This window comes from Rhineura floridana, chromosome 4 (assembly GCF_030035675.1).
Source record: "Rhineura floridana isolate rRhiFlo1 chromosome 4, rRhiFlo1.hap2, whole genome shotgun sequence".
NCBI classification, from domain to species: domain Eukaryota; kingdom Metazoa; phylum Chordata; class Lepidosauria; order Squamata; family Rhineuridae; genus Rhineura; species Rhineura floridana.
Window position 1 is genome coordinate 119,808,380 of NC_084483.1, and position 12,069 is coordinate 119,820,448.

Here is a 12,069-nt window from a genome sequence, read left to right on the forward strand (position 1 = left end):
GAGAAGCATCACCCTGTGGATATACACCAGAGGGGAGAGGCAGCGGAGCAGCCGAGGCACCAGCAGAGGCCACAGACGGTTGCCAGGGGGTAACTGCAGCAGCTGGCCAAGGAAGCACAGGTTGCTGAGGAACTAATACCCCACCCATATAAACTAGTGAATGCTGCGCACTACCAAGTGCTGTGGTAGCTGCAGGATACTGTTGTAATTGCGGAACCTGCGCACCTGTGGAATGCAAAGGTACCCGGCACTCACCCGTAACGGCAGCTGGCGATGCAACCACTGCCGGTGTAGCAACAGCCGGGGCAACAGGAGGCAGAACATGAATATCTGGTTGGACCTGTTGAAGTTGATCCTGAGAAATGCCAGCAGCAGCACAGACCGGAATGCGGGAAGAGGTGAGTGCAGAAGAAGCCCCAGATGTGCCAGCTTGCACCGAAGGGACGTTGAAGTCATCTCTGGGTGCTGCCGCCTCAAGGGAACCAATTCTGGCGACCAAATCAGAAATAATTCCAGATTTAGTCTTTTTAGCAGCCAAACGGGCGGACTTCTTACCTGAAGGGGCGGTACTAGGCCCAGCCCCTGGTTCCGAAGGATGCTTGCCTTCTCCCTCAAGGGCCTCCACCCTTGCGACCAGAGCACGAATTGTCCCCATGTCATCTTCATCTTCAGAGGAAAGACACTCTTGCCATGCAGGGGGGCGCTTAGCCGCCTGCTTAACCACCCGAACCCCTCGCTTTTGTTGAACTTTCTTTGGAGGCATGTTGATTTCCTATGAAGCTCGCAAAGGTACAACAATAACAATAAAAAATTATCACAATATACAGTGCAACCAACTTAAGACTGAAATTCAACCAATATTAAGTTTTACCATAAACTGCAATGTGAGCAAAGCAATTGCACACAGACAAAATTTTAATGAATCTAAATCGCGATTAAAAGAAAAACAAATAAATTTTATTTTTAATTAATTTATTATTATTATTATTATTATTATTATTATTTATAGGGGGGGGCAAAATTATAATACCAATCGATTACCCAAATATTTTATAATAATATAAATATTTTTCTAAATAGACTTCCCTTAATATATAAAAGAACTTATTTAATTATAATTAATTTTCTATATAACTCAAATAATACTAATAAATTTAACTATTTATTTATCATTCACCCAAACCAAACACTTAATATGCAGACCAGTACAATATTAATTGAAACAAGGGGGATATATAATTAAATAGGAAAACAACAGTGAAGCCAGGGAACTACTAAGAAGCGGGAAATTCAAATAGGCAAACAAACGGCTGTGAGGCTAAGGAAACAAAGCTCACTCACCGCCTCACAGCTGATCCTGCCCAACAGCTGATCAGCGGAGGAAAACTGGGGGGGTGCTTTAAAGATGCCCTGCTTGCCGCAACACAACGTTAACTACTAAAAAGCGGGAAATTCAAATAGGCAAACAAACGGCTGTGAGGCTAAGGAAACAAAGCTCACTCACCGCCTCACAGCTGATCCCGCCCAACAGCTGATCAGCGGAGGAAAACTGGGGGGGTGCTTTAAAGATGCCCTGCTTGCCGCAACACAACGTTAACTACTAAAAAGCGGGAAATTCAAATAGGCAAACAAACGGCTGTGAGGCTAAGGAAACAAAGCTCACTCACCGCCTCACAGCTGATCCCGCCCAACAGCTGATCAGCGGAGGAAAACTGGGGGGAGGGGTGCTTTAAAGATGCCCTGCTTGCCGCAACACAACGTTAACTACTAAAAAGCGGGAAATTCAAATAGGCAAACAAACGGCTGAGAGGCTAAGGAAACAAAGCTCACTCACCCACAGCTGATCCCGCCCAACAGCTGATCAGCGGAGGAAAACTGGGGGGGGTGCTTAAAGATGCCCTGCTTGCCGCAACACAACGTTAACCCCCGAAAAATCGGGGTAAAATTACCTTTATTTTAAATAAAACTGGGAACATAGAAGCAAAATACTACTCAGCTTGCAAAACCCCTGCTAGCGCCAAGGAATGGGCGGTTATAACGTAGAGGGGAAGGGGGGGAGATGTGTAAAGGAAAAACAGGGGGGGGAAACGGGGGGGATCCCCCCCGCTCGCTAGAAAAACCGTCTACACAATTAATTGGAGCTACAAATTAAAGCAATAAAACTCGTCACCAAATACAATCACCAACGACTCAATCACCCGGAGAATCACGAGGCAGCAAGAACTAAGCCAGTCACTCAGCCTTTACCAACAAGGCAAAAAAGGCACGCTCTAAAAGCGGAGCAGGCTATATATAGCCGCTCAAAACCCTTAACCCATTGGTCAAGATACCCCACCTGACCTCTTACACAATTTCTGGAACCTTCCCGAGCCTTCCTAGAAATAGGGTGTAGGCAAACCCGCCCCTACCAAATGGGCAGGACCGTCATAAATCCTCCGATTCCTAACTTACCACTCAAAGGTACTAGAGGGTTTGCTATTTACCTGACTAGCTGCAAATCCCAGTTAGTTTTAATCAGGTAGAAATGTGATGGGTTATTCATGATGAAGCGGGAGAGGACATGGGAAATAAATACATGATCCTATACTTGCGACTTGTAAATTTCATGTGCAAACCACCCGTCAAATGCACAGAAAATCACTCAGTTCTCTGTCTTATTCAACAGAGAAAACGGAAATGTCATTAGTTACTGTCATTCATAACGTGGGATTAGCCACTGCTGTGTAAATCACCTTCTGCCACCTAGGTTCAGCTTCTGAAAGGAAAAGATCCTGACCATGTTGTTTGAGAATATATGTATAGTACTACATAATTTGCACTGGTATTTGACATTTATAAACATCAATCTCTGGTGGTGTATGTTTTGAACATAGATGGCTAAAAGGTTAAGACATAATTGTCATAAACCCTTTTTTAGAGCATTTTAGTTTGATAATTAGAATAATTTTTGCAGTGAATTCTCTAACTACCTGAAACAACATGTGAGAGCTGACATTTTATTCCTTTGCCCACTTTATTCCTTTGCCCGCCTTCCTTTCCTTCCAACAAATTGTTGAGGGGGAGGGATTTGGCCCAGAGAGAGTCCTTCCTCCAATGATCATTTGGACTCCTAGTAAGCTTTCTCTAGGCCTGATATATCCATTACAGTGACAAAAGGAGCACTGCATTCTCTTCATTCTCGTCCCTCTCTTCCGAGTTGGGTGTGAAGGGAGAGTTTGGCTAAGAGACTAATTTGTCTGCTTAGGAACTAGATAGCAGGAGGACCCTGGAAAAGCCAGTGCCATGGCCTTAAGAGCTTGCCTGGCACCTATTTGTGTTGGCTGCTTGGCTAGCACAATTCCCCCAAAGGTCCAGGGCTGGTGTAAACTGCTCTTTGCTCTCTGGACAGTTTCCTGGTAGCATTATGTAGTGTGCATGTGAATTTTGGGTGTAGGGAATGGAAGCAATGTTTGCACCCAAAGTCAAAAATAGCTAACTATTACACAGTTGTTCAGCTTTACTGATCTATAGTTCATTAACCTTTCCCCCTTTTTTGTGCATGCAGAACAGTTATGCTATGAAATACTTTGTATATATTATTCTGTGTTTCTTTTTAATTAGATTTTTGACTCAACTGGAGGGCATGGATTTACTGGAACACAGCTACTTCAGAATTCCAGTAATTCTATTGAGGTAAGATAACTTGCACTGCACTATCTATCATACTTTCTTAATATATTTCTTAATTGCTATATATATATGAAAAAGAATCAAGCTGTAGAGGGTTCTTATTTGGTCTGTTCCCCCACCCCCTCCAAAACAACATTACTCTGTTCTCCCCTTACAAGGCTCTTTGTTGTGGTTATGTGCCTTCAAGTCGATTATGACTTATGGCGACCCTATGAATCAGTGACCTCCAAGAGCATCTGTCGTGAACCACCCTGTTCAGATCTTGTAAGTTCAGGTTTGTGGCTTCCTTTACGGAATCAATCTTGTTTGGCCTTCCTCTTCTTCTACTCCCTTCTGTTTTTCCCAGCATTATTGTCTTTTCAAGTGAATCATGTCTTCTCATGATGTGTCCGGAGTATGATAACCTCAATTTCATCATTTTAGCTTCTAGTGACAGTTCTGGTTTAATTTGTTCTAACATCCAATTATTTGTCTTTTTCGCAGTCCATGGTATCCGCAGAGCTCTCCTCCAACACCACATTTCGAATGAGTTGATTTTTCTCTTATCTGCTTTTTTCACTGTCCAACTTTCACATCCATACATAGAGATTGGGAATACCGTGGCCTGAATGATCCTGACTTTAGTGTTCAATGATACATCTTTGCATTTAAGAACCTTTTCTAGTTCTCTCATAGCTACCCTCCCCAGTCCTAGCCTCCTTCTGATTTCTTGACTGTTGTCTCCATTTTGTGCCAAGGTATTGATAATCCTTGACAAGTTCAATGTCCTCGTTGTCAACTGTAATAAATCTTCTGTTGTCACATTACTTTAGTCTTTTTGACGTTCAGCTGTAGTCCTGCTTTTGTGCTTTCCTCTTGAACTTTCATCAGCATTCGTTTCAAATAATTACTGGTTTCTGCTAGTAGTATGGTATTGTCTGCATATCTTAAATTATTAATTTAATTTTCACATGTCCTTCCTCTTTGTCCAATCCCCCTTTCCATATGATATGTTCTGCATATGGATTAAACATACACCCCTGTCTCACACCCTTTCTGATGGTGAACCAATTGGTTTCTCCATATTCTGTCTGTATAGGTTGCGCATCAGGACAGTCAGATGCTATGGCACCCCCATTTCTTTTAAATCATTCAATCGTTTTTCATGATCTACACAGTCAAAGGCTTTTCTGTAATCTATAAAGCACAGGGTGATTTCCTTCTGAAATTCCTTGGTCTGTTCCATTATCCAACATATGTTTGCGATATGATCTCTGGTACCACTTCCCTTTCTAAATCCAGCTTGGACGTCTGGCATTTCTCGCTCCATATATGGCGAGAGCCTTTGTTGTAGCCTCTTGAGGATTACTTTACTTGCATGGGATATTAAGGCAATAGTTCGATAATTACTGCATTCCCTGGAATCCCTTTTCTTTGGAATTGGGATGTATATTGAATGTTTCCAGTCTGTGGGCCATTGTTTAGTTTTCCATATTTCTTGACAGATTTTTGTCAAAATTTGGACTGATTCAGTCTCAGTAGCTTGTAGCAACTCCATTGGTATGCCATCCGTTCCTGGTGATTTGTTTCTTCCAAGTATTTTAAGAGCAGCTTTCATCTCACATTCTAAAATTTCTGGTTCTTGAATTAATCTGTCATCCTGGCATCTCGTTTATAGAGTTCTTCAGTGTATTGTTTCCATCTTCCTTTTATTTCATCTCGGTCAGTTAGTGTGTTCCCCTGTTGATTATTCAGCATCCCTACTCTTGGTTTAAATTTCCCTTTCATTTCTCTAATCTTTTGGAATAGGGCTCTTGTTCTACCCTTTTTGTTGCACTCTTCTATTTCTATACAATAACTATTGTAATAGTTCTCCTTGTCCCTACGTATTAGTTGCTGTACTGTTGCATTTAGGGTTCTGACTGTGTTTCTATCTCCTTTTGCTTTTGCTTTCCTTCTCTCTTTAACCATTTTAAGAATTTCTTCAGTCATCCATTGTGGTCTTTCTCTCTTTTTAACTAGAGGTATTGTGTTTTTGCATTCTTCCCTGATCATGTATCTGACTTCACTCCATAGTTCTTCTGATTCTATGTCAACTGTTTAAAGCCTCAAATCTGTTCCTTATTTCATCTTTATATTCTTCTGGGATGTTATTTAAATTTTATTTTGGCATTACGATTGCTTTGTTGTTCTTGTTTAGCTTTACTCTGATTTTCAATACGACCAGTTCATGATCTGTACCGCAGTCTGCTCTTGGCCTTGTTTACACAGAAAGTATGGAACGTCTCCATCTTCTGTTACCAACTATATAATCAATTTGATTCCTATATTGACCATCTGGTAATGTCCACGTGTACAGTCGTCTTTTCGGTTGCTCAAAAAATGTGTTCACAAGAAACAAATTATTGGCTTCACAGAATTCAATAAGTCTTTCTCCTGCTTCATTTCTGTCTCCTAAGCCCCATTTCCCCACAATTCCTAGTTCTTCTCTGTTCCCTACTTTTGCATTCCAGTCTCCCATGATTATCATCACATCTTGTTTTGGTGTGTGATCAATTTCCTCTGATAAAATCTGCATAAAATCTCTCCAATTCCTCTTCTTCTGTGTTTGCCATTGGAGCATAGACTTGTATGATGGTTATGTTAATAGGTTTCCCGTTTAATCTCATTGATATCACTCACTGAGACCTTGCACTGTAGCTCGTAATTGCTTTTGCTACATCACTTCTCACTATTAAAGCAACCCCGTTTCTTTTTAATTTCTCATTTCCTGCATAGAATATTTTGTAGTTGCCTGATTGAAAATGTCCCATTCCCGTCCATTTTAATTCACTCATGCCAAGTATTGTAATGAAGCTCTTAGAGGCAAAAAGTCTTCCTTCAGAAAATGGAAGTCTTGTCCGAATGAAGAAAATAAAAAAGAACACAAACTCTGGCAAAAGAAATGCAAGAAGACAATAAGGGATGCTAAAAAAGAATTTGAGGAGCACATTGCTAAGAACATAAAAACCAACAACAAAAAATTCTATAAATACATTCAAAGCAGGAGACCATCTAGGGAGGCAATTGGACCCTTGGATGATAAGGGAGTCAAAGGCGTACTAAAGAACGATAAGGAGATTGCAGAGAAGCTGAATGAATTCTTTGCATCTGTCTTCACAGTGGAAGATATAGGGCAGATCCCTGAACCTGAACTAACATTTGCAGGAATGGATTCTGAGGAACTGAGACAAATAGTGGTAACGAGAGAGGAAGTTCTAGGCTTAATGGACAATATAAAAACTGACAAATCACCGGGCCCGGATGGCATCCACTCGGGAGTTCTCAAAGAACTCAAATGTGAAATTGCTGATCTGCTAACTAAAATATGTAACTTGTCCCTCAGGTCCTCCTCCATGCCTGAGGACTGGAAAGTGGCAAATGTAACGCCAATCTTCAAAAAGGGATCCAGAGGGGATCCCGGAAATTACAGGCCAGTTAGCTTAACTTCTGTCCCTGGAAAACTGGTAGAAAGTATTAGATTAGATTAACTAAGCACATAGAAGAACAAGCTTTGCTGAAGCAGAGCCAACATGGCTTCTGCAAGGGAAAGTTCTGTCTCAGTAACCTATTAGAATTCTTTGGGAGTGTCAACAAGCATATAGATAGAGGTGATCCAGTGGACATAGTGTACTTAGACTTCCAAAAAGCGTTTGACAAGGTACCTCACCAAAGACTTCTGAGGAAGCTTAGCAGTCATGGAATAAGAGGAGAGGTCCTTTTGTGGATAAGGAATTGGTTAAGAAGCAGAAAGCAGAGAGTAGGAATAAACGGACAGTTCTCCCAATGGAGGGCTGTAGAAAGTGGAGTCCCTCAAGGATCAGTATTGGGACCTGTAGTTTTCAACTTGTTCATTAATGACCTTGAATTAGGAGTGGGCAGTGAAGTGGCCAAGTTTGCTGATGACACTAAATTGTTCAGGGTTGTTAAAACAAAAAGGGATTGCGAAGAGCTCCAAAAAGACCTCTCCAAACTGAGTGAATGGGCAGAAAAATGGCAAATGCAATTCAACATAAGCAAGTGTAAAATTATGCATATTGGAGCAAAAAATCTGAATTTCACATATACGCTCATGGGGTCTGAACTGGCGGTGACCGACCAGGAGAGAGACCTCGGGGTTGTAGTGGACAGCACGATGAAAATGTTGACCCAGTGTGCGGCAGCTGTGAAAAAGACAAATTCCACGCTAGGGATAATTAGGAAAGGTATTGAAAATAAAACAGCCGATATCATAATGCCGTTGTATAAATCTATGGTGCGGCCGCATTTGGAATACTGTGTACAGTTCTGGTCGCCTCATCTCAAAAAGGATATTATAGAGTTGGAAAAGGTTCAGAAGAGGGCAACCAGAATGATCAAGGGGATGGAGCAACTCCCTGACGAGGAAAGGTTGCAGCATTTGGGGCTTTTTAGTTTAGAGAAAAGGCGGGTCAGCGGAGACATGATAGAAGTGTATGAAATTATGCATGGCATTGAGAAAGTGGATAGAGAAAAGTTCTTCTCCCTCTCTCATAATACTAGAACTCGTGGACATTCAAAGAAGCTGAATGTTGGAAGATTCAGGACAGACAAAAGGAAGTACTTCTTTACTCAGCGCATAGTTAAACTATGGAATTTGCTCCCACAAGATGCAGTAATGGCCACCAGCTTGGATGGCTTTAAAAGAAGATTAGACAAAATCATGGAGGACAGGGCTATCAATGGCAACTAGCCATGATGGCTGTGCTCTACCACCCTAGTCAGAGGCAGCATGCTTCTGAAGACCAGTTGCTGGAAGCCTCAGGAGGGGAGAGTGTTCTTGCACTCGGGTCCTGCTTGCGGGCTTCCCCCAGGCACCTGGTTGGCCACTGTGAGAACAGGATGCTGGACTAGATGGGCCACTGGCCTGATCCAACAGACTCTTCTTATGTTCTTAATGTTGATACGCTCCATTTCTTGCTTGACAATTTGTAACTTTCCCTGGTTCATGCTTCTCACATTCCATGTTCCTGTTGTGTGCGTCATACAACTCCAGACTGTGCGCATCAGCCTTTGGGCTTACTTTCGGCTTTGACCCAGCTGCATCATTAATCACAGCACTACTCATACTTGTCCTTTGTTCTTCCCCAGTAGCTCAGTGAGTGCCTTCTGACCTGGGGGGTCTCATCTTCCAGCACTATCTTGTGTTGCATTTTGGATACTCTGTTCATAGGGTTTCCGTGGTAAGAGGTATTCAGAGGTGGTTTACCATTGCCTTCCTCTGAGTTTGGATGCATCTTAGTCTTGTGTCTCCGCTTTGACCATTCTGCCTTGGGTGCCCCTGCTAGGAGTCTAGCCTCTTGGTCGAGACTCCTGACGGCATTGCTCTCAGCTTCTTCAACACTCTCAAACCCCCTCACCACATTAAGGTGTGCATCCTAAACAGAGCTTGGAAAAGTTACTTTTTTGAACTACAACTCCCATCAGCCCAATCCAGTGGCCATGCTGGCTGGGGCTGATGGGAGTTGTAGTTCAAAAAAGTAACTTTTCCAAGCTCTGATCCTAAAGGGGGTTACAAGGCTCTAGGAGGCACTTAAATAGCTTTTTGCATTTCCTGCAGCTGCACAGTATTGTCACACTTACATCGTGGATGTTGTTAAAATGTGACTGTTTTTCCTTTACAGTAATACTACACACAGTGTTTTTTTTTCAGGGACAGACTACATCCTTGGTAGCTCTCCAGTTCTATATTACTGTAGGGCAGTGGTTTCCAAACTCCCTATCTCTGGGGAAACCTTTTACATCAGCTTCTCTGCCAAGGAACCGTTGAGTGCCTGCTGCACATTGTGCTGCATTCTGGGACACATGATCAGTTCAAGCGGTTTATAATTATCTGAACTCTGAGCATTACAGAGGAAAATCAACACTAAGTGGGCAAGCGGTCTTTCAGGGAAACTTGTCCACCCTTACTGATCTCATTGAGGAACCTTTGATAACCTTTCAGAGTATGCAAGGTTTCTCTAGAACATATTTGAATACTGTAATATGTTAAAAGAATTTTTTTTACATATTTAACAACGGTATTGGAAGCAGAATGAATTCATGGTGTTACTTGTGAAAAGTGGCATAAAAGCAAGCAGGAATAGGGAGCCAATGTGCTCTGTAGCTAACTACCATGCTCTGAAGCCAGTATACCTTGGACCTGATGGCTATGCTCTGGTCAGTTTCAGATACTAGATTCACAACTCTGTACACGTTTATGTTGTCAGGTTTTTCTGGGATAGACCTAGCTCTTTTTATTTCTTAGGTATGTCACTGGAGCACAGCGTTATGTTTCAAAATCAGAAACTGTCCTCTTAGGAGGATAAAAGTAGGATCAAATAAAGCTCCTGCTTCTTGCTCTGAGTATATACACAGACATGGGCATTGACAGGGTCAAGTACTTGGTTGATAATTAGTGAGTGGACTTGATTGTTTCTATTAGACGCTTGACTTATACATACTCATCTAGAAACTATTTATTCAGGAGATATGGAGGAATGTTGTTCATTGAAGTAATTTTGGGCAAATGCTGTTCCATTTTTGTGCAAATATTTCTTAGTGCAATACTGTACCAGCCTGTATGGAGTTGCTTCCACTTAGTAGTAACTGGATATAAAACTGAATTTCTGCTTATGTTCTCATGCTATTATGTGACGGCACAGTTGGTGGGAAGAAATAAACTTCTCATTGCTGAAGCACAGACCTTCCCAGGGCTGCCTCACGGACTGCATAGTCAGCATTGTACATTTACATATAATCGTCTGAAATGATCTCTTTAGCTCTTATTTTTATGTTACTAATAATGAATTGTACTGGGTGACTTAACAATCCGTTCTAAGCAAGAAGTGATGATAAGGGATCATACATCAGGCCTGTTCAGGTGGCTGTTTTTTTTTGGGGGGGAGGGGTTTTCTGAGAAGCTACTTGCTTCTCATGCAGTGGAATGGAGGAATCTTTCCTTTCAGTCACATTACTAATGCTGGGAACCCAGCAACCATGCCACAATTGTAGGCTATTGCTGATAGGAGAATTTGCTCAACTTACTGGCAAGTATCACTAAGCTCTCCTTATATCAAACGTGTGACTATTGGATGGTGGCTGTAATATGGAGGTATGTGACCACTATTTTCATATGTTATGCAGGAAGATAGAGGGAGTTAAGTGCCTGTTTGACTATCCAAAGCAACTGAACTTAATCAATAGCTAGAGATAGGATTGTTTGGCCGCTGCCATTCTGTTGACCTAACAGGCTGGTATCAGTTTGAGTTTGTTCTTTGTCTGCTAGCTGCTGTTTTTACCAATCTGTTTTTTTTACTGATAAAAATATTGATATTAATACCTATATTTTGAAATGAAATATCAATAAAGGAAAGAAATGTTGATAAATGAAAGGAAATACTGATATTTTTGATATTTTTGAAAATAGGCATGGAAAATTGCTACATAAAAATCTGATCTGCAACAATAGAGAATAAGCAAATTATTGGAAAATTTGGCACCAAATCCAAATTGGGTGGAATTTTAGCACATCCCTATCCTAGTGAGCCATTTAATACATTTTGTAGCCAAAAAGGGTTAGGAAGCCATGTGTGTGTGAAATTACTAGCAAGTCATAGCTTACATTCTTTGGGGCAGAGCTTAACTTTTCATTGATACGGTAAATATTTATCTAACCCTCATCAAACAAGTAACTGAGGGCACATCTACTAAATATTCATTTCAAATGTGTTGGTCATAACTTGATACAGATTAGTCTCCAAAAAAATTGAATATCTATAGTCTTTAATCCCATGTGGAGAAATCAAGTATAAATCAAAATAATGTTTTGATTGATTCTCCCCCATCATCACCAGCTATTAGGATATCATCTTTGTATTCCCCTCCACTGCCACCACCCGTTGGTGGACATGCGGTAGAAATATTCATTTTTCCTCTGCAAGACAAAATTGTCATGTAGATTTCCTCTGGTGTGAGTCGGCTTCAGGACCAAACCAGCTGTCATAACTGAAAAGCTTTTAATGAGTGAACACTTCAGTAATATCATAAGCAAAGCTGGCCGTGCATCATTTCAGGGATCTTCTCAGTGCTACTCAGCAGGGCTCCAGGCCTTCATGTTATTCCAAAGTTAGGCTAAGTCCTTTAACTTTCTTTTTTCTTGGCACTGGAAGTGCAGCCTCCATCTAATACCCAGTTTCCTGGTAAATCCCTGTACTGGATCATTCTTAAATTTTAAGAGCAGATCTTAAATTATTTTCTTAAAAGACATTTTTCCAACAAAAACAACAATGTGTACCAATTGACACTACATACTTTCAAAACTCCTTTCACCTAAGACTGAAAAGGCTTATAAATAGGTCTCTTATCTAACCTTCTTGTGCCCCG

General features: G+C 41.3%; 1 protein-coding gene across 12 annotated transcripts in view; it reads left to right on the forward strand.

Moving 5' to 3' along the window:
• The window catches only part of TIAM2 (TIAM Rac1 associated GEF 2), a 274,765-nt gene that overhangs the window by 143,486 nt on the left and 119,210 nt on the right, over positions 1 to 12,069 (forward strand). For all 12 annotated transcript variants that reach the window (XM_061624187.1, XM_061624191.1, XM_061624185.1 and 9 more), the window contains one exon: positions 3,601 to 3,672. In XM_061624187.1, the coding sequence (XP_061480171.1) occupies positions 3,601 to 3,672 (72 nt within the window). The remainder of the gene's footprint in view (positions 1 to 3,600; positions 3,673 to 12,069) is intronic.